This window comes from Chiroxiphia lanceolata, chromosome 13 (assembly GCF_009829145.1).
Source record: "Chiroxiphia lanceolata isolate bChiLan1 chromosome 13, bChiLan1.pri, whole genome shotgun sequence".
NCBI lineage: Eukaryota > Metazoa > Chordata > Aves > Passeriformes > Pipridae > Chiroxiphia > Chiroxiphia lanceolata.
In genome coordinates, this window is record NC_045649.1 from 8,008,797 (window position 1) to 8,036,502 (window position 27,706).

At 49.2% G+C, this 27,706-nt stretch overlaps 2 protein-coding genes across 10 annotated transcripts in view; one reads left to right on the forward strand and one right to left on the reverse strand.

The window, feature by feature from the left end:
* Positions 1-66: 66 nt before the first annotated feature.
* CIDEC (cell death inducing DFFA like effector c) lies at positions 67-3,367 on the reverse strand. 2 transcript variants are annotated; one of them, XM_032701157.1, is made up of 6 exons: positions 3,349-3,367; positions 1,527-1,599; positions 1,221-1,362; positions 992-1,141; positions 569-753; positions 67-467 (listed from the first exon to the last, which is right to left on the reverse strand). In XM_032701157.1, exons 2-6 carry the CDS (start codon positions 1,574-1,576, stop codon positions 260-262), a joined length of 735 nt encoding a protein of 244 aa, XP_032557048.1. In that variant the 5' UTR covers positions 1,577-1,599; positions 3,349-3,367; the 3' UTR covers positions 67-259. The 2 variants fall into 2 exon arrangements, with proteins under 2 accessions (XP_032557048.1, XP_032557047.1); XM_032701156.1 differs by lacking the exon at positions 3,349-3,367 and adding an exon at positions 2,365-2,416.
* A 298-nt stretch (positions 3,368-3,665) lies between these two features.
* The window catches only part of ZC3H18 (zinc finger CCCH-type containing 18), a 46,365-nt gene continuing 22,324 nt past the window's right edge, over positions 3,666-27,706 (forward strand). For 2 of the 8 annotated variants that reach the window (XM_032701365.1, XM_032701362.1), the window contains exons 1-10: positions 3,666-3,740; positions 4,143-4,227; positions 9,629-10,230; positions 13,863-13,947; positions 15,780-15,928; positions 16,382-16,474; positions 17,009-17,166; positions 18,683-18,715; positions 20,221-20,347; positions 22,193-22,491. In XM_032701365.1, coding sequence (XP_032557256.1) covers positions 9,643-10,230; positions 13,863-13,947; positions 15,780-15,928; positions 16,382-16,474; positions 17,009-17,166; positions 18,683-18,715; positions 20,221-20,347; positions 22,193-22,491 — 1,532 coding nt within the window. In that variant the 5' untranslated portion in view covers positions 3,666-3,740; positions 4,143-4,227; positions 9,629-9,642. The remainder of the gene's footprint in view (positions 3,741-4,142; positions 4,228-9,628; positions 10,231-13,862; positions 13,948-15,779; positions 15,929-16,381; positions 16,475-17,008; positions 17,167-18,682; positions 18,716-20,220; positions 20,348-22,192; positions 22,492-27,706) is intronic. The other 6 variants (XM_032701368.1, XM_032701366.1, XM_032701363.1 and 3 more) reach the window with 5 other exon arrangements.

Sequence of the window (27,706 nt, forward strand, 5' to 3'; positions counted from 1 at the left end):
TAGTGCAAGGGGCTGAGTGTCTTGTGTGTCCCCCCCCCCCCCCGCAAAGATGACACAAGATGCAGATGAATTCAGGAAAACTTTATTTAAATAAATATATTTACAGAGCAGCAGCTATTCCAGAGCAGATCTGGCCCCGCTCAGTCAGCGGAGTGCAAGGAGAGATTGTGGTGGGCACTGCCTCAGGCATTGACCTAGTGGGGTGTGGGATCCCCGATGATTGGGGGGTACAGAGGATGGGGGACAGGACACCCAGCCCTCACTGCAGCATCTTCCTGCGGGGCAGGGCTGAGAGGCTGGAGGGCAGGGCTGGGAGGCTGCGGGGCAGGAGGTTGGGCAGTGCCAGGCTATTCTCCTCTTCCTTCTGCTCCTCGGTGGCATCCAGGAGCTGCTGCATGTAGCAGGAGGTGCCAAGCAGGGCATGGCCCGTGGCCTGCATGGTGAACAGTGTCCAGCGCAGAGCTTCCCTGGGCAGGGAGAAAGGGGGTGAGCGTCCCTCCAGGCACCCCACGGAGCAGGGTGGGCAGCATCCCCACTCCCAGAGCCATCCCAGCCCCACAGCACTCACTTCATGAGGCGCCGGGCGCCGTAGCACTGCAGGTCGTAGGACACGCTGTAGGTGCCATAGAGGGTGGCTTTGACGTTGAGGCAGCCTGGGTCCCTCGGGTGGGTCTTGTACAAGTCGAAGGTGACACAGGCAACATCGATCTTCCGAGGGGGCTTGCGGGACAGGCCCAGCTGGTAGCCAGGAGTCTGGGGAGAACAGGGCCATGGTCACCCAGTGTTACACCATCCTCCCAGTCCCACCTCCCCACTGATTACAGCATGGGATAGACAGACTCAGCTGGGGGCCAGGAGTCTGGGGAGAGCAGGTCACACCCAGTGGCATCCCACCCTGCCAGTCCCACCTCACCCAGCATCCCACCTGATCTCAGCATGGGATAGACAGGACAAACTAGCCACCTCCTCTCCCTCCCAGGGGTCCACTAACCTTGGGGGCAGCCCAGCTCTGCCCCTTGCTCAGGGCCATCAGCACTGTGCCCTCCTCCAGCGTCCGGAAGAACGACTCGGTCTCCACCACAGTTCCATCCTCATCCAGCACCAGCGAGATGGGACCCGGCATGGCCAGGGCACTCTGAGCCTGCAGGGGGCCTGGGAGTGAGCAGGGCTAGGGGCAGCCAGCCCACCTCCCACCTGGGACAGACAGACCCTCAGCTCACCTGCTTGACCAGCTCAGCAAGGCTCGGGGCCATGATACCCTTGCGCAGGCTCCGGTCCCAGTTGCACACACGGAAAGGCCGGGGCGGTGGGGCTGGGCTTGCCAGGAGCTGCTGGGTCATGGAGGCACTTGCTGAGACACATCTGGGGAAGGATACAGGGATTGGGGTGTCCTGAGTCCCACCACTGTCTCCTGGCACCCCAGGACTCAGTGGGGAGCAGCACATCACTCGGGGAGTAAAGGGGTGCCAAAGCAGGGAGGGCTCTGGTGTCCCCAGTCCTGGGAACAGTGGCTCCATAGCACTTACCTGGAGACGGGGGCAGCCAGGCGCTGGCTCAGGGATTTGGCATAATCCATTTTTGCCAGGAGCACGGAGCAGCCTGTGGGGAGGAAGAATTCAGCCCTGGGCAAGGGTGGTCCTGTCCACTCCAGGAGACCTCTTCCCACCCACACCTCTCACTCCTCTCTGCTCCAGAAGAGCTTCCCAGTGGCACTTCCTGTGCTCAGCTCCGGTCCCGCTGCCTTTACAGGGGCTGTTCCTGCCCTTTGGCCGGCGGTGCCCGCCCGGCCAGAGTCCCCTGCCAGCACAGCTCTTGCGCAAAGGGACACACGGGGCCCTGAGTCAGCACTGGAGCAAAGGTGAGACACCAACACTGGGACGTGTTTACACCCCAGGGTCTTCAGTGGGGACAGCCAGGGCATTGGGAATCAGAGACACCCCTGGGAGCACTCCCAACCCTGCAGATTAAGAGATATATCCAGCCAGGAGCCTGCTGGGGGGCTCCAGCCAGGGCCCTCATAAGGAGGTCCAACGGATCATCCCCATCCCCATCCCCATCCCCATCCCCATCCCCATCCCCATCCCCATCCCCATCCCCATCCCCATCCCCATCCCCATCCCCATCCCCATCCCCATCCCCATCCCCATCCCCATCCCCATCCCCATCCCCATCCCCATCCCCATCCCCATCCCCATCCCCATCCCCATCCCCATCCCCATCCCCATCCCCATCCCCATCCCCATCCCCATCCCCATCCCCATCCCCATCCCCATCCCCATCCCCATCCCCATCCCCATCCCCATCCCCATCCCCATCCCCATCCCCATCCCCATCCCCATCCCCATCCCCATCCCCATCCCCCACCTGCAGCATACACCAACACCTCCCTTCCTGGATCACCCCCATCCCTCCCACCTCACCTTATATACCTGTCACAGACACTCCTCCCACCCGGCCACTCCCCTCCTGCCTCAGCCAATCCCCTCTGGGCGCCCTCAGGGGCCAATGTGTCACTGCTGGGGCCGTGGGCGGTGAGGAGGAATCTGAACTGGTGCCCCTGTGAGCGTCCTCCCAGGGCCCCACACCGAGCCCCTCCCGGTGTCCTCAGTGAGCTCCCTCCCAGTACACACGTTCACGTGGGCACAGTGTGTGTGCATCCATGTTCATACATGTCCCTGCACATGCCTGTCCCCAGGTACACCCGTGTTCTACCCATGTGCATCCCCTCCAGATGTGCAGGGGTGTGTGCACAGATGTAGGGGTGTGTGCACCCACGAACATCCGTACAGCCACGTATGCCCCCCCTGTGTGCACGTGTGTGTGCACCCGTGCACCTCTCTGCCCCTCCATGTGCACGCGTGTGTGCCCATGAACGTTTGCACACACACACCTGCACGTGGACGTGCACCCACACAGGTCTGTGCACACGCGTGTGTTATAACAATCTATCACACGTGTGCCTCTCTCCCTATGTGAACATGCGTGTGTGCACCCATATACATCTGTACATGGGCGTGTGCCGCTCCCTGTGCACGTGTGGGCACCCAGGCACCTTTCTGTCCCTCCGCGTGCTTGTGTGCCCATGCACAGCTGTGCACATGTATGTGCACCTCCTGCACGCCCGTGCACACGCGTGTGCCCCCTGCCCGCGTGCACGAGCGCGCACCCACGCACACCCCGTGTGTGCACCTATAAGCCTCTGTGCCCCTCCAAGTGCATCTGTGTGCACCCACGAACGTCCGCGCACACGTGTGTGCACCCGTGTGTGCGTGTGCGCACATCCCTTCACGCCTGTACAGCCACATGTGTGCATCCCTCCTCTGTGCACGTGTGCGCGCTCGCGAGCACCTGAATAGCCGCCTCTGCCCCTCGCTCCCTGCGCGCGCTCACGCACATCTCTGCCCCTCCGAGAGCCCACGTGCGCGCCCCCGCACCTCCGTGCGCGCCCCCTGCGTCCGCCCCCGACCTTGCTGTGCGCGGCCCCTTTAAGGCGCAGCCCCCGTAAAGTCGCGCGCGCGCGTCTCCCCCCCTTCCCCTCCCGCCTTTCCCCCCCCCCCCAACCGGCGCCGGGCCCGTCGCGCACGGATGACGTCACGCCATGGCCGCCCTGCGCCGCCGCGAGTAGAGGCCGCTCCGCCGCCCGCCCCGCGCCGCCCCCCCTGCCCCGCCGGCCCCGCTGCCCCCACGCCGCCCCCGCCAGGCCCCACTCCGCACACGGACCCCCCGGACCCCGCCCGCCGGTGAGACCTCGCCCGCGCCGCCACGGCCTAGCGCCGGGCACGGGGGGGCGGGCCTGGGCACCGCGGGGGGGGCACGGGGTGGGGGCGGCCCCGGCGGGGCGGAGGGGTGAGAGGGGGCGGCCACGGAAGGGGACCGGGGTAGGGGGGCGTCCCTGGAGAAAGGGGGTCTGGGAGGGGCGGGGAGAGTCCGGAGGGAATTTGGGGGGGAGGGGTGACCAATGGATCCCCCTCGTTCCTTTGGGATGGTGAATGGGAAGGGGCGCCCCCCGCTTTGAGGGGAGCCCTGGTTTGGGATGGGTGTTGTGGCAGAGCCCCGGGGGGTCTGGGGCGGGTGGTGGGTGACTCCTGGTGGGGGGTCAGACCCCTGGGGTCCAGACGGCTCTGACTGTTCTACCTCCCCAGGCAGGTGGGAACAGGGAAAGCTCCAGCAGCCCCGGCCTGGGGGGCACAGTAGAAGGACCCCCGGCCCGGCAGGAGGCCCTGTGAGGTGAGGGGAGGCCGGGGTGGGGAGACAAAGTGGGGAACCCATAACAGCACCAACTGCAAGTGAGGAGCAGTTCTGGGATGGGTTTGGGGGGTTGGGGTCTGTTCTGAGGTGGGTTTGGGGGTCCCTCACCTGAGGGGTCAGTCCTGAGGTTATTTTGGGGGTCCATCACCCATGGGGTCAGTTCTGAGGTGCATTGTCTCTTCCCAGAGCTGTAGCAAGAACAGCACCTCCAAGGTGGGAATTCTTTCCCCTGTCCTTCCAAAGGTTTGCCTGCACTCAGGAAAAGGATCCCAGTCTAACCCAGACAACTCTTGGCCAAACTGCTGATCCTGTGTCTGAGTACAATTAGGCTTTTCAGTGGGATTATCCCCAAATCCTGCAGGACACAGGTATAACCATGCTGGCTTTCTCTTTCCCTGAGGCACTGATAACTCAAAATGAGCATTTGATGCAGGAAGGAGCAATAGGAAAATCAGTTACACTGGGAAAACAAACTCCAGCTGCTTTTCCCTTCGTGTTTCCGAGTCTGCCTGACACAAAGCTCCACACTGGAGCTCTCCAGCTCTTCTGTAAAACTCAGCTCCCGCCAACAGTTCTCTGAAGTTAATACTAAAAGGCAGCTCAGTTTTCTGCATTAAAAGCTTCCCTGGTAGCTGCTGAGTTTCCTGTGCATCCTCTAAGTTGGAGCTCCCTCAGGATGGCAGAGAAATGCGTGTTTTGGATAATTAACCCTGTTAAAGACCCAAGTTTCCATCAAGGCAGGACTGGCTTTGCTCTTGTTCTAGGGAAGTGTTTCATGTTGCTCTGTTCCTGGATCCTGAGGCACTTCATTCCCTTCTCCTCCTGTTGTCGCTGCTCTTCCATATTTTTCCCCGTGGTGGTTCCTGCCCTTCGTTTCTGCTTCGCCTCAGTTTTCCCAGGTCTTTTTTCCCTAAATCTTTCATGCTACCTTTCTTTCCTCACCTGTCCTGTCAGCACATTCCCATTCACTCTCCTCACCTCCCTTGTTGTTCCTGGCTGAACTTAGACCCTGCTCCAGAACTTCTACTCTGCTTTAACCCCTGGATTCCATGGATCTGATTAACAGGAACATTTCCATTTTGCATCAGCTATTTCACTGTTAGGAAGGTGGTTTTATCCTTTTAGCCCAAAGATTTCAGCCTGAAGCAAAGAGCTTCCTCACTTCTTTCATTTCCATCCATCCTGTGACACCCCCCCCCAGGGCTGTGAGGTCCTGCTGGAAGAGACAGAAGTTGGGAATGCACTTGGTTCTTGCCATATTCCTGAAAATTTGCAGGATTTAAGGCTGCAACTGGTGGCTATGTCAAGCTCCATGTTTTTATAGGTACTCGGTGCCTTCTTGCTCCACCAGAGGTGCTGGAACCATCAGTTCCCATATTATATCCAAGGTGTATTGGGTAAAAAATTATGGGAAAAGCTTTTTGTTCACTGTATAAAGGCTCAGCCATGGAGGGAGGAATTTAATGAATGGAAATAATGCTACCCAGGAGTATTTTTTCCTTGGTGGCTGTTCCAAATCCTTCACAACTCACAGCTTTATCCTTTAGGTACTGCCATCCCTTCCATACTGGTTCCAGTTCACCTACTCCCAGTTTAGCACCTGCAGCAGCAGGTCAGTTAGTTGTACAGAAAGCTTAAATTTGGCTTAATTGGAGAAGCTGCTCAAACTTTTAATGAGATTTAACTGAAACCAGAACAGCACAGAGCAATAAGGAGCAGGATTTGAGCCTCCTGCCAGCACCAGGCAGCATTGAGAGCCACAAATCCAGAAGGAAAAGGCTCCCAGGATCATCCATTCCAAACCTGCAGTGCCTTAGTGTCCAAAGTACAGGTCCAAAACCCGTGGGAATTTCTTCCTTCTAATTTTGCACCTTTTGGAGCTGTTTAATTGACAGGAGTGAAGGAGTTGGGCCTGATCTTGCAAAAAGAGCTGCTCAGAATTCCAGCTCTGACTCCCCTGCTTTTGGCCTTGGACAAATCAACTGACAGAAATGAAAGGTTAAAAATATTATTTAAAATGTATCCGGGGATTAACTTTCAATATTGAAGTGGAGTTTTAAAAAGCAACTTAAGTGGCAAAGGGCTTTTCTCTCACTGCCTTTAGAGCCATGTCAAAGGCTTCTTAAACTCAGTGCTGTGCTTTAACTTAAAAAATCTTGGATATCATTAAACTTTGGAAAAAATGTGTTATAAAGGAACTGAAGTAGATGAATTTAAATTTCTGTAGCATCTCCTCAGTTTTGTCCTCCCCTTTTTAAGGTGGAAATCTGTGGTTTTAAATATTTCCAGTAAAACTGTGAGACTTTAGTGGGAAGAAATTGGACATTTCCATGGTGCATCCAGGTCCTTGCAGGTGAGGATGCGCAGTAGAAGGAGCATCTCTGTTCCACCTTGTGCAAGCCATGAAGCACTGATTAATTAAGGAGCAATTAGTGCTTCATTCCCTAATTTGAAATATTTCAGAGCTCAGACTCTGGAACTTCAGCCCTGTCTCTTTAGTTGTGTAATTAAAAAATTCTCTTTCCTGACTCAAAGACAAGAGGATGAAGCCCCAGGTCTCTTGTTTAGGGGATTTCTCCACTTTATATTTTGGAACCCAGCGCTGGCGGGGGCACAGAGACTGGCTGGGGGCACAAGAATCCAGAGGGAACAGCTGGAGGGACAGTCTTGCTCTACCTGTGGGAACAGCAAGTGCCATCTGGCTCCTACCAGGGAGGATGGTGGGGAATTTTAGGTGCCAAATCCTCAGTTTCTTCCCTGAGAACGTGTGACCTGCTTTGAAGAGGCTTTCAGCTCACTGAGCCTTGTACAAGTGATTCCAGAGACAGGAAAAGACACTTTTTGGGCTGAAAATGCACCTTATTATTGCATGTGCTCCAAAACCTCACCATGGAAAGGCTGGAAATATGAGGGGTTTGTGAGCCTGGATGAAATTCCCAGTGCCCTGTGCTGATCCAGGCAGCTTCAAACATGCAGAAAAGGAATACTTGACACACTTGGAGCAAATGAAGCCAGTTTTGTACCAGAAGGGGTTGTGCAGCTGGAACCAGAGGCAGCTTTGCCTGAATTTTAAAGATTTTAAAAGATAAAAGGCTGCTCTTGAGAAGTAGTATTAAATCCCTGGTTCTTGCCTAAGCTACAAGTCAGATGATCTTATCTGTGGGTTAGAAGTTAATTTTTTGCTTTTATAACTGGTTTTGAAGACAGGAGGAAACTGGTTTGGTTTTAAGGCACAAGAAAATCCAAGTTTATGATGAGGGGTGAAGTCTGGGGGTTTCTGCTCTGCCACTTAAGTCAGTGTTGCTTGATTTAAAATACTTCCACATAGTCGTTTTTCGTGGGTTTTTGTGATATTTGTCTTTATGTGTAACTAAAGGAGAAGCAGAAAGCAATAAAGGAGTCACAAAGGAACAAAAAACCCAAACAATTTCCCCCCAGAAAAACTCAAAAACAACAGTTCAGGATTCCAGAGATTTGAGATAAATTCTGATTTCCAGATTAAAAAAACACCTCAGAAAAACCTTTCATGATTTCAGAAATTTGAGATAAATTTTGACCTGCAGATTTAAAAACCACCTCAGGAAAACTTTCCAGGGTTACAGAGATTTGGAGTAAATTGTGATCTGCAGATTAAAAAACCTCCTCAAAAAAAACCTTTCAACTTCAAAGATTTGGAATAAGATGTGATTTGCAGATTATTCTGAGGCAGCACTTGGGACATGCACTTAAAACTGGAATTAAACTTGCTGTCCTGTTCCATCATTAGTCAGGCAGTTTTCCTTTGAATTTCCACCTCCCAGGTTTTTTTCTGCTGCCAATTTTACCTTTAAACATCTTGGCTTTGCTTTGGGGCAGGTACAGATTGAAGCCAGAATTTGGCTCGTTGGTTTTAGAGAATCTTTTCCTGCAACTTGGAGCAACAACCTCTGGAGACTGGCTGAGCTCTCCCTAAAATAATTTGGAATAAGAGGTGATGGAGGAAATTTAAATGCAGAGAGAGGCACCAGGGAGGTTGTAAATGCTGTTGTCAAAGGGCAACTTGCTGTGAATCCAGGGAAATACAACTCAAATAACCCCATTGCCTGGATTTTGTGAACCCTTTTCTCTTAGGCCATCATTTATTGTGTTTCTTATCATTTCTGCTGATGGAAATTAATAGGAAATTATTGCAACTGATGGATGCTCTGGGTTTTTATAAGAGCTTTAATGACTGCTGTGGAGGTGAATATTTTATCCTCATCCTTGACCTGGTGAGCAGAACATATTTGTTTCCCCCCATCCCTCTGAAGGTCTTGATGTCAAACACAAAAAGGCATTTGCTTCACTTAAATGCTTTTTTGTTTTGGTGCTGCTTGTTTGCAAGAAATCAGAGAACAAATTTCCTGATTCCATGTGCCCCTGACAGCTTTGATATTTCTGGTGGCCTCTCTGGGCTGACCTTTGTGTTCATACAAAGTAACTTCTCAGGCACTTGGGCAATTAAAATCTCTGCTCTAAACTCACTCTGGAAGCCAATAACAATTTGTCTGAGGATTTATGAACTCGACATCAAGCTTTGTGTGCTCACTAAGGGTATAATTTGCTTCAAATATGTCCTGTTGAGCTGCTCAAGCCTCTGGCACCAGGAGGGAACTGATGCCTTTAATTTGGCTTTGAATTTGTCAGGAAATCAAAACTTGTGAGCAAGAACCAATTTCAGATGTGCAGAGAAACAAGAGGAGCTGGTAGGAAGTTCAGAAGCTTTTGTGCTTCTGTAGGCCTTGTTGATATTGAGATCATCCCTGTGTTTATCAGTTGATTGATATCTGTGCAGCTTTGAGGGCTTGAGTAGAGCATAGTTAGATACTGGTCTAGTGGAAGGTGTCCCTGCCCGTGGCAAGGCATGGAACCAGATGAGCTTAAAGGTCCCTTCCAGTCCCATTCTATGAAATCCCAACCCCAGGCTCCATGGTTGTATGTGAAGGGTAGCACACTCCACACTGGGACAGTATTGGAATCAGTTCTTTGTGCAATTTAAACTGTGTTTCCTTCATGAAGACACTATGAGAAACCATGTTCATAAATCCATGGAATCCCAGAACAAAAGGGACCTTAAAGCTTATCTAGTTCCACCCTCTGCCGTGGGCAAGGACACCTTCCACTGTCCCAGGTTGCTCCGAGCCCGTCCAACCTGGCCTGGAACTCTTCTAGGGATGGATGGGACAGCCACAGCTTCTCTGGGCAACCTGTGCTAGGGCCCCATCCAACCTGGCTTTTCAGGAATTCAAACAACCTTTTCCTTCTTTAGGAGGTAAAACACAGGAGTACAAGTCCTTCAAGGTGAGCCTTCCTTGATTTCCCAGTCTTTCCCCATAACCAGAGTTGTTTTCTCCCCCTGCAGACCTTTGGGTACTGATGGACGTTTCCGACAGCCCTGAGCGAAACCCCTGCTCTCCTGAGGAAGAGGACCAGCAGCTTTCCGATGAGGAAGTCCTAAAGGAGAGTGGCTCAGACCGGGAACTCGATGGAGAGGGGGGACAAGGCAGTGTCCTGGGCGAGGAGGAGGATCCAGGCAGGGGACTGAGCCGCAGGGAGGAGGAGAACCATTCGGATGAGGAGGATCGGTTGAGCGAGGCCAAGTCTCAGGAATCTGACACTAACGAGCAGAGTGTGGAGCTGAAGAGCCCCCGGCCCCGGAAAGGAGAGGAGGAAGACAGGACAAATGACCTTGGAGATGAAGCGTCCTCGGTCACCCGGGAGCTGGATGAGCATGAGCTGGACTATGATGAGGAAGTGCCTGAGGAACCCACTGCCGCTGCTGCGGAGGAGGATGGGGAGAAAGCTGCTGGGGAGGATGATGAGGAAGAGGAGAAAGGAGATGATGCAGCTGAAGATGAGAAAAAATCGAGCGGCAAAAGTGATGATGAAAAGGATGGCCAGGATTCCCTCAAGGAGAAGAAAAAAGAAGAAGATGATGGAGAAATTGATGATGGAGAAATTGATGTAAGTAGGAAGTGGGCAGAGTCCTGCAGGGAGAGACCTGTGCTCGTGTTCCAGAGCTATGTGGCTCCCAGATTGCAATTCCTTCCTCCTGTGACAGGAATATCCATGTTAGCTGTGTCCCAGGTGTGCCAGGAACACCCTTTTCCCTGGAGGTAAGACCACTCCGTGGACCGAGCCCTGGTCCGTGTGCTGTCCCAAAGCTTTGTGCCAGTTATTGTCAGAGACATCCCAAAAGAGCTTTGTTACCTTTGGATATGAAAGGGCTCCAGTGCTTTAAGAAACTGTTCCACCTCAGCTCCCAGAGGACTTGTGAATGATGCTGCCAGCAACTCCCTGAGCCAGGGATTAGGTGTCCATGAGCTGCCTCATCAGTTTAGATTTGATGCTGTGGAGTAGCTGTGGTGCTCAGATCTTCAGGTGTGTGTTGGAGACTCCTGAGCCTGAGCTGTTTGTTGGGATCTAGCAGCATCTGGATGTGTGGAAGAGGAATAGAAGGTGCTGGGCTTTCTGGAAAACACCTAACACATGGTTCAGTAATGTGTTCGGGGATGTGCAGTCCTGTTTCACAGCCCTGAACAAATACAGCTATTCAAAAAAATCAAAAATGGGGTTTAATTGCCGTGGAAATTAGGGAAAATACCATCTTTATCCATGTTTGTCTTCAGGTGGGAAACTCTGCAGTGCAGCAGTTGTTTAATGCAGCTTAATACCAATTTTCCTCTTGCAGGCAGATGAAAACAGCACAAAGTGATTCCAGCAGTAAAAACCCTCCTGTGGGCTCCTGGTCTGAAATTCAGTCCGAATAGTGGGAATGCAAAAGGAAGTTGCTGGTCCAGAGCACCTGGCTGGCTCTCCATTCCAAAAGTGGACCTGCACAGCTGGACTAAGTTGTGGGAGTATCCTGGACACGGGCAGGAAAGCAGTGGAGTTAGATGGGGTCACTGGTGGGGCTTCTCAACTGAATAGAGTAGATGGTGTGTCCTTCAGACCCCATTCCTGTGCATCCGACCTGGCCACATGCTTGGGAAGCTCATGGAGCCTCACTGGAGAGACCCTTCTCCCTCTTTATTGAAGAATCATATTTGGGGTATTTTTTACTCTTAATGGTGCTTTGACAAGTTTAGTTGCTTTAAAAAATGTTGGAATTTTCCTTCATCGTGCCATTCTGGCAGGTGATTTTGTTAAACATGTGCTTTCCAAAGGTTTTTTGTGTTTCTGGTTGAGTTAGAAGGAATTTCAGTGCGTTGTGGGGTGAAAAAAAATTTCTGGAGTCCTGAGTCCATGGTTGCTCCTTGATTAAAATATGAATGCTGTCCTTTAGAGTCCAGGGCATTCCTGGGAGCACCGTCCTTACAAAGCACAAGATGAATCTGTACCCTAGTTTTCATACATTAACTCATAACAGCATTCCCAGCTGCCTGATTCCAAGGAGACCTCACAGAAATAAATACTTCCCCTTTTGTTCAAGACTTCACACAGTTCTTTTGAAAGCAGCAGAGTGGAGCTGGTTATTCCATTCATGGATCACTGAATGCCATGCCCAGCTTTGGGGATCTCTGCATTTTATTCTGCTTTCAGACTCCTGGTGTGGAGGGAGGGGAATATTAATGCAAATTTTAATTGGAATATAAGTGTGGGCTTTTAAATCCATTGCTGTTTGGGAGAGCTCTCCCTGTTTGGCCTGCAGGAATGCAGCAGGAGAAGCTGTTAACCCGCCTCTCTCTGTCGATCCTTCGTTTATCTACAGCCAGGTGATGGGTTTTTCCTCCTTTCCAGCTGCTAAATTTATCAAAGTAGGGAATTTTCCTCATCTCTTCCACACAGAAAACTGCTGTCGCTGTGATTACCAGGCACAGGCAAGGCCCATCCAGATTCTCCCTCTCCAGATGTGTTTCAAGTGCTGGAAACAGAGAAATGGAAGCAGTGGGAGGGAAGATCTGGGTGTCTTTTATCCTAAAAACATGATTTCCTTTCCCGATAACCTCTGACAGCTCTCTGGTCGTTTATACCTTTGCCTTCTGCATCACCAGCTCCTTTTGGCTTTCCAGGTGCAGCCTAATAAAGCCAGGAAAGGTTGTTGTTTTCCTTGGAGAACAAAGGCAAAAGCTGGTGCTTTAAAGTTCTAGTAACTTCTAGAGGTATTTTGTTATTTCACGCTCATTCCCTGTGGTTCTTAATCTTGGAGCAACCTCCAGCTCCCAGAATTTCTTCCTGGGGCTGCTGTGCCTGGGGATGACAAAGAGTTTTGTTTGAGCTGGTTCACAACTCCTGTGTGGAGCTGAGGAGTGGAAGGAAAGGTGTCAAGTATGTGCTGGAGAGGACTGGAAAAATATGTGTGACTTATCCTGAAAAGCGTGTTTGCAAAATTGGCACTGGAGAGGGACTTTGAACAAGGGTATGGAGTGATAGAACAAAAGGGAATGGCTTTAACTGAAAGAAGAGAGATTTATATTGGATTTTAGGAAGGAATCCTTCCCTGAGAGGGTGGTGAGGCCCTGGCACAGGTTGCCCAGAGAAGCTGGGACTACCCCATCCCTGAAGTGTCCAAGGCCAGGTTGGACAGGGCTTGGAGCAACCTGGTCTAGTGAAAGGTGTGCCTACCCATGGCAAGGAGTGGAATATGGGATGAGCTTAAAGGTCCCTTCGTCTCAAACCATTCCATGATTCTGGGATTGTCACTCCGTGTTATGGGGAAGCATCTTAATTTTATAATTAATTTATTGTAACAGCAGTTATCCTTCAGAATTTGGGGTATAGATGGATGTCTGAACTGAGTTACTGCCTAAATGAAGGATACTCCTCTATACTTAAAATCAATGACCAGAAGGAATTGGCGTGAGCTAAACAGGGATGACAGGTGTGCTGAGTGGGGACACTGCAGTTTAAAGGCTCTGAAGGATTCTGGGAAGGAAAGGTGACAAAATTTAGCTTATTTCACCCAAAAAAGTAAGAAGCTGCCTCTAACTGCGGTGGATTTGCTGTCAGCTCAAAGCACCCAGCGAGGCTTGGCCAGCTAAGGTGGAAGATCTTGATCCACATATGATTTTGAGCTTTTAATATATCAGATAAAATGATGCAGCTTAAAATCTTGATCTATGGTGCAGCCTCAGGATGTCCAAACACCTGAAGGCCTCTGCTCCAGACAGCCAGTGACAAGACAAGGGGAAGCAGCCTCAAGCTGTGCCAGGGGAGGTTCAGGTTGGACATCAGGAAGACTTGCTTCATGGAAGGGGTGGTCAGGCATTGGAAGGGGCTGCCCAGGGAGGTGGTGGAGTCCCCATCCCTGGAGGTGTCCAAGAAAGGACTGGACGTGGCACTCAGTGCTCTGGGCTGGGTGACAAGGTGGGGATCAGTCACAGATTGGACTCAATGATCCTGCAGATCTTTTCCAGCCTGGATGATCCTGTGATTCTCTGGTGTTACCTTTGAAACACCAAAAGTATTGCATTTCCCTGTTTGAGCATCAGGTCCTGAAGGTGCTTCGGGGGATTTGTTGTAACTTTGTATTGTTTTTCTCTCCTATCTTTGCTCCAGGGTGTGTTTTCAGTGACTGATATTTGACCATATTGTGAAATGTCAAGTCACTGCAGAAAATGCACCACCTGAAATGTCAGCTTGTCTGTCTGTTCCAGGACGATGACTTGGAGGAAGGAGAAGTTAAAGACCCCAATGACAGAAAAGTGAGGCCACGTCCCACCTGCCGGTTCTTCATGAAAGGTAATGACACTGGTGGTGGGAGGGAACCAAAGGGGCTGGAATTTGTCTTGTTTGGGTTTTGTTTACCAATTAAGCTACTCATATGTGATAAATTCTGCCCCAGGCATCCTCAGTGTCACCTTCCTGTTCCTTGGTGGCCAGTACTGAATTTACATAGAGCCACCACTATGCAAAAAGGGCTTTGCCCGGAGTGTGGTGAGCCTGGAAGAAGCAAATAAAGGAAAACTTGCTGGTGTTTTTGGAGTAGAACAAAGGTGGTGGCTGCCCCATCCCTGGAAGTGCCCAAGGCCAGATTGGACGGGGCTTGGAGCATCCTCGTCTAGTGGAAGGTGTCCCTGCCCATGGTAGGGGGAAGGAACGAGGTGGGCTTTAAGGTCTTTCCAAACCAAACCATTACATGATCCTATTTTTTTGTAATTTCTCTTAACAGGACATTCCCTAAAGTTTGTGCAACTGTGTGGCAGCTGTCTTCGACTATCCTGCCTTTTTTTTAGTATAGACATGATGTTTTATAAAACTTTTCTTATTTAAACTAATTATATCTCTCACTTCCTTCAGATTATCTCAGTGTTTGCTTGTCTATTTGCTTTTATTTACAATCTCCCTTGAGACAATTAATGAAAATCTGAAATGAAAAGAAGGGTGGAGCCCCGGGTGGAGTCTCCATTCCTTGCGTCAGTGGCCTGTGCAATGTGGGGGTTTCCAGAGCCGTGGCCATCAGATATCCCACACTGGCTTCCTGGATGTCTTCCGGTGGCAAACGTGGTGCCTGTGCCGAGACACAGGCGTGTTGGTGCTGCTGGTGGAACTGGGAAGTCCCTGGGCAGGGAGAGCTGTTTGTTCATGATGCTTTAACGTGACACGCAACTCATGGAGCCTGGAATATTTGCCAAGGTCAAAGTTCAGGCTGCAGGATCTGCCCCAGTTGTTGTGCTTTGGTTTGGCACTGGGTCAGGGAATGTTGCTCCTGCTCACCCCTCAAGGCAGGGCTGTCTCTGGGAAGGGCAGGTGCTGCTCACGTGGGAATGGGAAGGCATTGGGAATTTTGTCTGTGCTGTGGCTATGGCCTGAGTAGCTTGCAGAGCTTCATGTGTGACCACCTTGACAAAGGTGGCAGAGCCCCGTGGCAGGGTAAAGTGTCTCAGCCCCTACACTTCAGTCTCAGGCACTACCAAAGGGTAGTGGGATATTGGGAAGGAATTCTTCCCTGTGAGGGTGGGGAGGCCCTGGCACAGGTTGTCCAGAGAAGTTGTGGCTACCTCATCCCTGGGAGTGTCCAAGACCAGGTTGGACAGGGCTTGTGGGAGGTGTCCCTGCCCATGGCAGGGGGTGGGAATGATATCCCTTTAAGATCCCTTCCAGCCCAAACCATTCTATGATTCTACTGCCTGCCTCTCCAGAGAACTGTTTATTTGGGATGCACTCTGGTGCTTTCTTTGCCCTAGGGTTTTCTGTATCAGGTAAAACTCCTAATTGGAAGTGTTTGCCGTTAACAAGACTCGAGGAGCTCATAAGCTCATTCCTGCATTTAATTAATGGTGTATGTCCATCCATCCCTCCCTTCTCCCCACCATAATAAGGCTCTTGTACATTCATCCATCTGTGTCTGGATTTATTTGTCCTCTCTGGGAAGGTGGGGGGTGATGAGTGTTTTTCCACATGTGTGAAAACAGGTAAATTTTGACAAAGTTGGAGAGAAGAAAAGTCAGATCTCTCAAACAGCACTGTTCCTTGATGGATTTTAAATGGTTGGTGGGTTTTTTAATGGCTGTGGGGCTGAACAGATGCTGGCTGACAGCAAACAGGGATCTAACAGCATTGTGTTCCCACAGGTCACTGTACCTGGGGCATGAACTGTCGCTTTATTCACCCCGGGGTGAATGACAAAGGAAACTACTCCTTGATCTCCAAACCTGAGCCCTTCTCCCCCAACGGAGCCCCTCCCATCGGCCCTCACCCTCTGATGCCAGCCAACCCTTGGGTATGGACTTCTTTTAATGGATTTATGGCTTCTGTACCACCTGCCCCATCCCTGGAGCTATTCAAGGGTGGGTTGGACAGGGCTTGGAGCAACCCGATCTAGCAGAAGGTGTCTCTTCCACGGTGGGGGCTGGAACAAGATGAGCTTTAATGTTCCTTCCAACCCAAACCATTCCATGATTCTGTGACTTTTCTCCTGCTCTAAGAGAAGTGAAGGGTTTTTTTGAACTAATACTTAAGCAAAATTCAATCCATAATTGGATATGTGATCTTTAAAAGGTGGTCTTGGAGTTGCTTATAAAGAGGAATAATTTTCCATGTGTTTCCCAGCTATGTCCTGCTGAGGAATCTCTGGAGTATCCAGAGATACTCTGAGGTAACTTTACAAAGCTTAAGTTTGCTACTTAAAACTAACTCAAGTTCTGTGTTCTTCCTCTCCTCACTTTTCTGACAGGGAGGGCCAGTGGTTGATGAAATCTTACCTCCACCTCCTCCAGACCCTCCAACAGAAAGTGCCTGGGAGAGAGGACTCCGGCACGCTAAAGAGGTAAATGTTTTCCTCAGGGAGCTGCTGACTGTCTCCAAAATGCACTGGCCTATTTGGGAACGGGGTGCTGGAAGAGTTCTTTTGGGAGGATGAGTGTCTTCCTCTTTCCCTTCTCCTTTTGCCTTTTAATCTCTTAATTATGTTTTGTTGTATATCATATCTGTTAGACAGCCGGGAGGAGCTGATATCCGGGTTTGGGTTTTTTTGTATCTAAAGAATATAGGGAATTTGTGGCCTTGAAGTCAAGCCCTTGACAAAGTAAAGCTTTAAGCTTATTCGGTTTCCCTCACTTGGGTATCTGTTTCTCTGTGTGTCTGATCACTGCAGAAATGGGCTCAGCAGGGGTGAAACTTCTATTTCCTGCTGTTCTGAGCTGATGGAATAGTGAATTACACTTTCTACATCAATAAAAGTCCTGTGTCCTGCACTTTCTGAGGCTTAGGGAGAAGAAGGTGCTTTAGTTGAAGGGATTCTCCCAGGTGAAGGATTTTTAATGTTGCAATTCTCTCTTTACACTGTTTTATGTTATGACAGGTATTAAAAAAAGCAACTATGAGAAAGGAACAGGAGCCTGACTTTGAGGAGAAGAGATTCACTGTGACTATTGGAGAAGACGAGCGGGAGTTTGACAAGGAAAACGAGTTTTTCCGCGACTGGAATTATCGCATCACCAGAGACGTCCGAGATCCCGCGTAAGGCTCAGTCTTGGGTTTGCTCCATGGAATAGATGGGTGGGAAATGCAGTGCAGTAAGGCAGTGTTTGGTTAACTTGTTCCTCCAAGTTGGAGGAATGCTGACCTCAAAAACTGGCAGTAGCTTCCATAAAGCAGGATGGACAGAGGTTAAAAACTTGAGCTGCCTCCACTCGCTCCAGTTCAACTCCACCTTCCCTCCCCAGTGGTCTTTAAACCTTCCTGCCTTCAATCTCTTGGCATTCTGCTTCCTCATGGACACTGTCCAGTTGTGCTCTGTCTACCTCACACCAGTGCATTCTTCTGGCTGGTTTTCCTCATTTTTCTCTTGTCCCAACCATGAGAATTTTAAGATATTAAAACTGAGGCTGCAAAGTTGGAGTGTGTTCAGTGTCCAAGGGCTGCAAGCAGTGGTTGGATCCAGCTGGGGGTTTCTCTGAAGGCCATTGGTGCAGCAACTGGTCTTAACAAATATCTTAACTGGTCCCAGATAAACTGGACACTAAGACATTGATCAGAAAACAAAGCTGTTACCAGGCCAAAACAAGCAGCCTAAATTGAAATGTGTACGTGATGGGTTTTCTAAAGAGGTAAAACTTAAAATGTTGGAGACTCAGTTCTGGGAAACTTGCTTGGTAGTTCTTAAGCCAAGAAAAGGAATGGGAAGAGAATTTTTTAGAGAGAGGCTTGTATTCTGCAGGAATGCAGTTGAATCTGTCTTTCCTTGTTCATGCATCCTCTGTTCTTCCTACATGGACAGATAATGGAAATACTTCCACTCACAGAGTGCTTGCAAGGCTTAGTTCTATTTTAGAGTGAAAGAATTGCAATAAAACTCTGGAAAGGAGTAAGGAGTAGGTTTTGTTCCATATCCTTTGATTTGCTGTGGAGTGGAATTCCTCTCCCTGATTTCAAGAAAAACCTAAGTTCTACAACCTGAAACAAATAATTTTAAAAATTAATATTTTCCTGGGTTGAAATAGCTCTTGGTTTTCTGCTCCTCTGAGAAGGCTTTGAGTGGCACCTGGGGTTTATCCCCAGTGCTCTGGGGGTTGTTCATAAATCATCTTTATTTTTATGACTGTCTGCAAAAACCACCATCAGCATCTGGGCCTCACTGATGTAGGAACTGTTGTTTTAAGCACAGGACTGGGTTTCGTATAGTCAAAAAAAAATACATTGCATGTAGCCAGTGTTAAAAATAAGTCATCAAACAACTGGAATTCATGAAAATTCAAGGATGTATAAGCAGACTGTAGCATCAAAATACCTTCATTGTGTGTAAAGGCAAAAGTTATGAAGCTGCTGCTGCTGCAAACTCTAGAAAATCATGATTTTTCTCAGACACAATTTATTGCAGTTTGACATCTTGCAGCAAATTAAGCACTGGAGATGCAGCTGGGATGTGGAGAGATACTCAGCTGGGATATGGATAAATGCTTTCAGGAATGTCTTGTGACATATGGAGTTGTCTAAATAGTTCATGAATCCCTTTTTCTTTTTTGAATAACTATAGGGAGGTGGACATCAAAGAAAACATTAACTATGGGTAAGCAGGTCTCTGATTCCAGTACTGTTGCAACTGTAAGAAAAAATTCCTTTTCCTTTTTCCATTGCACTTGTTAAAACTTCCGAGGCCACAGAGCCCTGTCCCAGCTGTACTGGGCAGGTTGTTGACTGAATGGATGGATTGGATTATTTTTGGAGTGATACCAATTATTTTCAAAGGATTTAAGCATTGAATTACCTAAACACACAGCAGTGATTCTTTTTAAATTAATAAACTCCACAAATATTATAGGAGGGGGAAATTTGGGCTTGAGGCTGTGTTAAAAAGTAGGGTTTCCTTCTTGATGTGCCTTGAGATTTTTTGTATCTCTTTGAACACCTGATGTCACTGAATCCAGACCGTTTTCTGGTTGGCATCAGGAGTCTGTTGCTGAGTTAAGCATCTATAGTCAAGATTCTCTGGTTGTCTTTCCCTTGGCTTTTTGCTTCAATCAAAAATAAAAATTTTAAATCACTTTAAAGCGCTGAAAGAAATTACCGGTACCTCTTGACTCACAGGGCAGCACTTACATCTTAGCCTGGTTTAGGTTATTTGGCACATCTTAAAATGCAAAAAAGAACCTTTTTTTCCTTTTAGTTATAAATCAGTCTTGTTATGGATAATCTGGAATTTGGGAGCTCTTGCTTTATAGTCTTAGCTCTGCCACTAACTCCTCTGTGGCCCTGGAAGTTTCTTGTTCCCTGTACCCACTTACCCATCTTTACAGTGATATTTACACTCCAGGTGGTTGGATGTTGTTGAGTTTGGGAATTAAAAACATCAAATAATGTTAATAAAAATCAACTGGAGGAAACAGATTTAAGGAGGGTGGGTTTTAAATCCTTTTCCTCCATGAAAGTTATAAATTTGGCAGTTGAGCAGCGTGTACCACATGCTCACCATCCACTGGTGTGCTGGAGGGCCAGCACCTGATTCCTACTGGAGAAGTGGTTGCCTTCATTCCATGGAGTAATTCCAGGTGTAGGGACAGAGTGTTGCTGCCCTGCCCCGAAACTCCGCTTCTCCTGGTGGAAAGCTCAGCACAGCTCGTGTCCTGTACTGGTGGCACTGGGATACACCCATCACTCCAGTGGCAGGGAATTAGGAGGTCATACCTTCCGCTCCTGAGGGTGCTTGGGATTAGCTGTAGGTGCATGGACAGAAAACCCAGCTCTCAATCAATGAGGCAAAACACGTCCTGTTCCCTTTGCAGACATTGGAAGTGGCTATAAAAAGCAGTTTCTGTGTTTTTCCCACATTGATTTGAAGGCTGAATTTGGTTCTTTTTTTGGTGTTTATCAAGAAAGGTTTGTACTTTTCTCTGATAAGCTTCACTTAAAAAAGACTGTCTGGTTGGGATGTGTAGAAAATAAACCTCTGTATGGTTGTGCTCCATTGAACGTGTTTTTTCTTGTCGCAGTGACTAAGACCTGACCTAGAATTCGTAGTGTTTATGGTGACAAGGTGACATTTCCCTCTCTAACATTCCCTGTTTTTCATTGTAGGCTTGATCCCTATTCAGATCCCTATTATGACTATGAAATAGAACGGTTCTGGCGTGGTGGGCAGTATGAGAATTTCAGGGTTCAGTACACAGACCCAGATCCATACCGTAACTACCGAGTAAGTAAGGTAACTCCCCTTCCCACGCTTTTCCTTCCAACTCTCTTCCAGGTTCTTCTGCTCCTTGTCATGTTTCCAGTGCAGTGCTTGAAACAGGACTTTTCAAGATGCTTAATCTTGCAAGTAGTTAAATCTTGACTTAATTACAGCACAGAGCACACTGTAAGGGAAGGGATGGGAGGATGTTCTGTTGCAGCATCATGAAGGCAAAAACAACACTCCAGGCTTGGGAATGAGTGGCTAGAAAGCTGCCTGGTGGAAAAGGTGCTGATTGACAGCAGCTAGACATGAGCCCAGGTGGCCCAGAAGGCTAATGGCATCTGGGCTGTACCAGCCACAGTGTGGCTACAGGACCAGGACAGTGTTTGTCCCTCTGTGCTGGCCACTGGTGAGGCCACACCTGGAATTCTGGGATCAGTTTTGGCCCCTCAAGACAAGACAAACATTGGGAGGCTGGAGCTCAATGAAGGGCAGCGGAGCTGGGGAAGGGATTGGAGCACCAGGAGCAGCTGGGGGGGCTCAGCCTGGAGAAAAGGAGGTTCAGGGGGGACCTTCTCGCTCTCTGACAGGAGGGTGGAGCCAGGTGGGCGTTGGGCTTTGCTACCAGGGAACAAGGGACAGGATGAGAGGAAATGGCCTCAGGTTGCACCAGTGGAGGGTTAGATTGGATAACAGGGAAAATTTTTTTCATGGAAAAGGTTGTCCAGCCCTGGCACGGACTGCCCAGGGCGGTGGTGGTGTCCCCATCCCTGGAAATGTTCAGAAGCCATGTGGATGTGGCACTTGGGGCCATGGTTAGTGGTGACCATGGTGCTGGTGCTGGATTGATGGTTGGACTTGATGATCTTAAAGGTCTTTTACAACCTTAGCAATTCCATGTCTGAGATGAGAAGGTGGTTCTTCCTCATGCACACTGGCTACCCCTCAGTGCACCAGGCAGTTGTCAGTGCTTGCAACCATTCTTGGACATTTTCGAGATGGAGGGAGTTTCCAGGAAATAACCTGACTGAGGAACAGTTTGCTTGTTAATTCTTGGGAATGATGGAAAGGATTAGATTTGGGCAGGTGTGCTCTGTGTACCCACGGAGGCCCTGGCATGACTGTTCACTGCTGGTGGAGCTGCATGTTGGGGATTGAGTCAATGAAGCACCAACCAGGTGCTAAAATTCCAGGTGTTGGTTGGTGTTCCACCAGGAGTAGAACTCAATGAAAACAAGACTCTTGAACCCCTTTCTGTCCTCTTCATTTTGCCCTCATGCAGACTTTGTGCCTCTAGAGTAGGGACCAAAATAATCAGTCCTGCCCAGTGAGTAATTTTTCAGTGGATTTCATTTTTCAGGATTTCATCAAATTCTTTAAAAACTGATTTTCCTTTTGCAATAAGACCTTGTTCTTGTGCAGAAACGGGGTGGTTCTCACTGTGGTCGCACATGATGCACCACCAATTATTTTCATATTGTTTGTTTGGGAAGTTAATTAGCTTGTTATAAAAATGATTAGCAATAAAAGACTTGTAAACATCAATACATTTATTTAATAAGCTTAATAAACCAAATTAATTTGACCGTTGCCTTTGAAAATGCCAACTGTGATGGATATGATGTGGTGGTGTGTTTATGTCCAGGTTCTACCTGCTCAGCAAGCTCCAGATTATTGATCTCCAGATTCTTTGTATCCAGATTATTGATCTCCAGATTCTTTGTATCCAGATTATTGATCTCCAGATTATTCATCCCAGTCTTTTGCACTGACATGGGAGGGTGGATGTAATTCCTTGCAGTCCAGATTTACTGCCTGCTTTGTTGGGAGATGTTTCCACAGCATCATGATGATTTCTCTCTTGTTTCTTTAAAGGAAAGAGAGCGAGAACGGGAAAGGGAAAGAGAGAACAGACAACGGGAAAGGGAGCGGGAGAGGGAGCGAGAGCGGGAACGGGAGCGGCGCCAGCGGGAACGAGAGCGGGAACGGGAGCGGGAGCGCGACAAGGAGCGGCAGCGGCGGAAAGAAGAGTGGGAACGGGAGAGAGAACGAGTGAAGAGGGATGAGAAGGACAGACAGCACAGGGACCGGGACAGAGACCGAGACCGGGACAGGGACCGGGAGCGGGACAAGGACAAGGACAAACCAAAGCCCCGGTCCCCGCTGCTACCAAGGTAAGTGTTTGCTGGGATTGGGATTTGGAGTTTGAGGTGATGTTGGAGCTGATACCAGTGAAGATCCTTGTTTGAAACTCCTGAGTAAAGTAGTTACTTGAGCCTTGTGGCCACTAAGTGGAGCTAAAACATCAGTGAGAGCTGACTGTGCATAACGAGACGCTGAGAGGAGGGTGTCTGTCCATTGTCATGTGGGTATGGAGATGGTCGGCTCATCCCTCTTCCCTTGAGCCTGGAGGAGGTTTTGGGAGGCTGGAGAAGGTTTTGGGAGGCTGAGGGATTCCTGCAGATTGTGGTGACTCCCTTTGAGTCCTTGACAAATGTCTGTGACAAGAACCAGGGCTGGGCTGGGAGTCTATGGGTAGCAAAAGTGTCTGGAGATTTATTAAGTGCAACTCCAAAAAGGAAAGGTGAAGGGACTGTGTGCCTCGAAATGAGTCTGTGCTCAGTGGAATCACAGTGTGGAGTCGGGTTTATTATCTCTGACTGCCCATTTATTCTGGAAGTCCTGTTTCTGTCCTGTGTGAAAGAGAAAATGGAACCAGATAGACTGAAAGTCCAGGAATGTGATTCCTATTTTGTTTCTCTGGCAGTTGTCTAAGTACGTGTGTATATGGAGTATTTATTTGTGAAGCACTGTTTAGATATCCCAGCTGAATGTGGAACCTGTCTGGTGGGACGTTCTAATTTCATGTCTTTCAGTTCAGAATCATGGAAAAGTATCAAATTTCTTACTCAGGGACATTTTGAACAGGGCTTGGAGCCTGGTCTAGTGGAAGGTGTCTCTGTCCATGGCATGGGATGATCTTCAAGGTCCTTCCCAACCCAAACTATTGCATGATTCTGTGACCTGCAGGAAAACTGGTCAGCAGTTTCTTGGGAAGAGTGGCAGGTGGAGTCTTCCAACAGCATGTCGAGGAACGTGTTGACACACAAATGTTGGAGCAAAAGGGGTGTAGGGAAGCTGTTTCCCAAGACATATTGGACCTTGTCCTTCTGCCTGATGTCTGTGTTGTTTCTCTGCACTGGAGGAAGGTGTGAAACATGATGAGCATGAGGAAGAGTTTGTTCTAATGAAGAGCAAGGCTAAGAACGCCAGGAATGAGGTGCCACATGGGATTGTGTGGTTTCACAATTTAGTCTTGAATCTGACCTGGAAGTTTTATTTGCATCACTAGAAGGAAAGCTGATTTTTAACCCTGACTCTCATTTCCAAGAGGAAGTCACAGTTCCAGAACAGTTTGAAGGTATCTTTGGTGCAGTAGCAGTGCAAGAGCAGTTATAGGAATCCATTTAATTACATGCTACGTTTAATTACAATCTTCACTTACAACACGATTTGTGCACCTTAATTACCACATTGACTGTTGGATTGTGCTCTCCTTGGGGTGGTGATGGGGCAGATCTTGCTGTCCAGAGCCATGTGATGGGGATGATGTCAATGAAAGTGACATCAGCTGGTTGGCAGCTCAAGGTATGAGTCACGAACAGTCTCCATGACCATGACCGGGATCGCTCCGCCCAAGGCTGAGCCTGCCGGTTGCTCTTTCCCTTGGCAGTCATGGAGTCATGGGGCAGGGCTTTGTGTGGGAGAGCTTGGGCTCTTAGTGCTACTACCCAAGAGGTACTGGATAGGAGTAGTGGCTGTGCTCACCAACACTGGATCCATCTCACTCCATGAAACCATCTCTGTGAGCCCAGAGATGGAATTTACAGTGTTCGTGATGTGTTTTGGGGATACAGGTCCCCTATTTCCCTCTGTGACACAAGGGAGCTGTAGATGCCTCTTGGCTCTCCAAAACAGGCTCCTTAAATGAGTCTTGGTAATTTAAAAATAGTCTTTGGTGCACTTCTTTCCTTTTTTTTTTTTTTGGTTTAAGTCTGCTAAGGAGAGGGATTTTTCAAAGGGCATGGAGTGACAGGAAATGGGGGATTGACTTTAAGCTGAAGGAATGCAGGGTTAGATGGGATATTGGGAAGAAATGGTTCTGTGGGAGGGTGGTGAGGCCCTGGCACAGGTTGCCCAGAGAAGCTGTGCCTGCCCCATCCCTGGAAGTGTTCCAGGCCAGGTTGGACGGGGCTTGGAGCAATCTGGGATAGTGGAAGGTGTCCCTGCCCATAGGAGGGGGTTGGAACAAGATAATCTTTAACATCCCTTCCAACCCAAACCATTCCATGATTCTGTTCTTTCTGGAAGCAGATCATAGGGAATCTACTGCTGGAAGTGCCTCAGCCTTGCTCTGTAACACAGGCAGTGGTGACTGTAGGACCAAGCAGAGGGACAGCAAGCAGAGCTTGTTCTGGCTTCATTTGTGCAGGGCTGGTGGCAAGAAGCTCTTGGAATGTTTGGGTCGAATGAGGAGTTAGTTCTGAAGCAGAAAGCTTTAAAATCTCCCCAAAAATCTTTGGTCAGCACCTACACACAGTGTCTCCTTCTCAGGGGAGAGTGGAATTAATGGGAGTACTTACCAACTAACCCCAAAACCCCTGCATTAATGAAGGCAGCTGTCCAAGTTCTCTTAATCCTAGAATCATGGAATCCCAGACTGGTTTGGGTTGGAAAGAACCCTAAAGCCCATCTCATTCCACCCCCTGTGATGGGACTTCAGTTCTCATGGTTGACAGCCATGTCAACGTGACCACTTCCTCCAGCACTGCAGGTGTGTGGATGTCTGTGGAGAAATCTGTAGAAACAAGTTAAGGAAAAGCTTTTGAACAAAGTGAAAGCATAATTCCACCTTCTCCCTTGGGGAACACATCCCTCCCCCAGCACTTACGTTTCTCCAGGAGCCTCTGTCACGCTCGTGGTGTGACCTGGCTCTGGGCTGTGCCACTGTGTCCCACGTAACCTTTTTTGACAGGCTCCCAACTTCCTCATGGCAGTGCAGCGGTTCAGGCCATCTCACCTTTTCTCCAGATCCCTCCATGCCTTTCTCCGGAGGGGCAGGTTTGGGATTAAACAGCTCCCAAGTTTGTTTAACATGTGAAACGCCTGTGATTGCTCCGTGCTTCCTGGGAAGCAGGATGCACAGTGGTGCCATAGCACTCACCTCTGGGGCTATTTATAGACTCTGGGCTTTCCCTAATTGCTGGATCCCAGCTTTTGGCAAGTCCAGCCTTTCCAGGTGTCACAGGGGTGGCTCAGGCTGCAGCTGCCCGTTAACATTCCTGCCACTTCAAGAGCCCACGTGGCCCTGCTCCACACTCATTAATGAGCTGGGGAGGCTGGAAAACTGCTCCACAGAGGTTGGAAAACTAGTCCAAAGAGGTTGGAAAACTCCTCCACAGAGGTTGTGTAACCAGCAAGGAGCTTTGCCAAAGGCAGAACTGAGGATGTCAGTAATTACGGGTAGATGCCGGTTGGTCTGTCAGGGTAGGAGCTCTGTGGGGCAGAGGCTGGAGGAAGGAACAAACCATGACCTACAGAATGGAAGGGGTGAGAGAAAACTCAAACAGCAAATAGCCAGGAACATGGAAACAAATTCCCTTTCCATTCACTGAAAGCAGGAAGGTTTAATCTGTCTCTAAACAACAGCAGAGTCTAAGGCTGATAACGTGGAGACGCCAGAGGATTTCCTGGCGTTGCTGAGGATGAGAAGGGTCAGAATTTAACAAAGATGTTAAACTGGTGGACTCGGGGGCAAGAGTTGCTTCTTGAACCTTTAAGAAGAGGCTCCAGTGGGATTGTCACATGTGGATTGGCCTTTTTGGAAAGGATGGCAAACATTACCTTCCAGTGCTGGAAGGGAGCTCACAAGAAAGACAGAGAGGGACTCTCTGCAGGAGGAGGACAGGAGTGACAGGACAAGGGGGAATGACTTCAAACTAGAAGAGAGTAGGTTTAGATTGGATATTAGGAAGGAATTCTTCCTGTGAGGGTGGTGAGGCCCTGGCACAGGTTGCACCGAGAAGCTGTGGCTGCCCCATCCCTGGAAGTGTTTGAGGCCAGGTTGGACAGGGCTTGGAGCAACCTGGGATAGTAGAAGTGTCCCTGCCCATGGCAGGGGTGGAACAAGATGAGCTTTAAGGTCCCTTCCAACCCAAACCATTCCATGATTCTGTGAATTTGCAATTTCTGCTTTACGCTTTTGAATTGGTTATTTTTTCCCCAAGATGAGCACTTCAAGAAGCTTATAGTCTGAGGTTGCAATGCCAGTAAAACTGTTCCTCCTCCTCTCTCCTCAGGCATCAAACACTTAAACAAGCCAGGACACTTTATGATCAATTAGAGGGATAACTTGGCTGTCTGTCCTCCTGCTCCCCATCTCCAGAACGAGTTCTAATGCCTCAGGCTGGGCCTGATTTTTGCTGAGTGCAAAATTCCTTCTTTCTCTCTCTCTGTTGCCAGTGGAGTTCCATGTTGTGCAAAGCATTTAATGGATAAAGAATGAAATATGTTCTCTGAAGAAACTTAGAGCGGTGCAAGATGTTCTGACCCTTTGCTGGGAGCAAAGGCTCTACAGAGCAAAATAATTCATTTTAATCCTTCTTTTGTTGCCATAGGCCTTTATCTCGCTGGCATCTGAGCGAATCTGGTTGTTCCAGGAGCACATGAAGCAACACAGTGTTGTGGGACCTGTTGGTGGTTGTATTCCCAAAGCACTGAGGGACACTGAGGAGTTCATTCCCAAGGGGAAACAGAGGGGCAGACACTGAGCTCTTCTCTCCGGTGACCAGTGACAGGACCCGAGGGAACGGCTGGAGCTGTGTCAGGGCAGGTTTAAGGTGGATATTAGGAAAAGGTTCTTCCCCTAGAGAGTGGTCAGGCACTGAACAGGCTCTCCAGGGCAGTGGTCACCAAGGAACAACTGGCCATGGCACTCAGTGCTCTGGGCTGGGTGACAAGATGGGAATCGGTCACAGGTGGGACTTGATGGTCTGGGAGGTCTTTTCCAACCTCAGTGATTCTGTGATTCTCCAAATTTGGTCGAGGCCCATGACTGAATATGGATATGGACCCCCAAATTCCATGGAACACCAGTGCCAGGTAGGATGTGGAGGGGGAGGAGGCTGTTGTCCTCAGAGGTGTTCTGAGGAGGTGACAGCAGCTCTGAAGCTGCCAGAAGGAGCAGTGTCCCAACGACCCATCCTCTGATTATCGCACACACAACACTTTTTGGGAAGGAAGTTCCTAAAATCCTGTTAATGGAGAGCACTTAGGCAGCCATTAAAAATAAAAATAACCCCGGCAAGTGGGAACACAGAAAACTGAAAG

Bases quoted from the DNA above. Each gene is read 5' to 3' on its own strand.
- CIDEC (XM_032701157.1), bottom strand. From the start codon at position 1,576: ATGGATTATGCCAAATCCCTGAGCCAGCGCCTGGCTGCCCCCGTCTCC. The intron at 1,142-1,220 runs GTGAGCTGAGGG...GGCCCCCTGCAG, and splicing joins TTGCTGAGCTGGTCAAGCAG to GCTCAGAGTGCCCTGGCCAT. The intron at 754-991 runs GTTAGTGGACCC...TGTTCTCCCCAG, and splicing joins AGAGCTGGGCTGCCCCCAAG to ACTCCTGGCTACCAGCTGGG.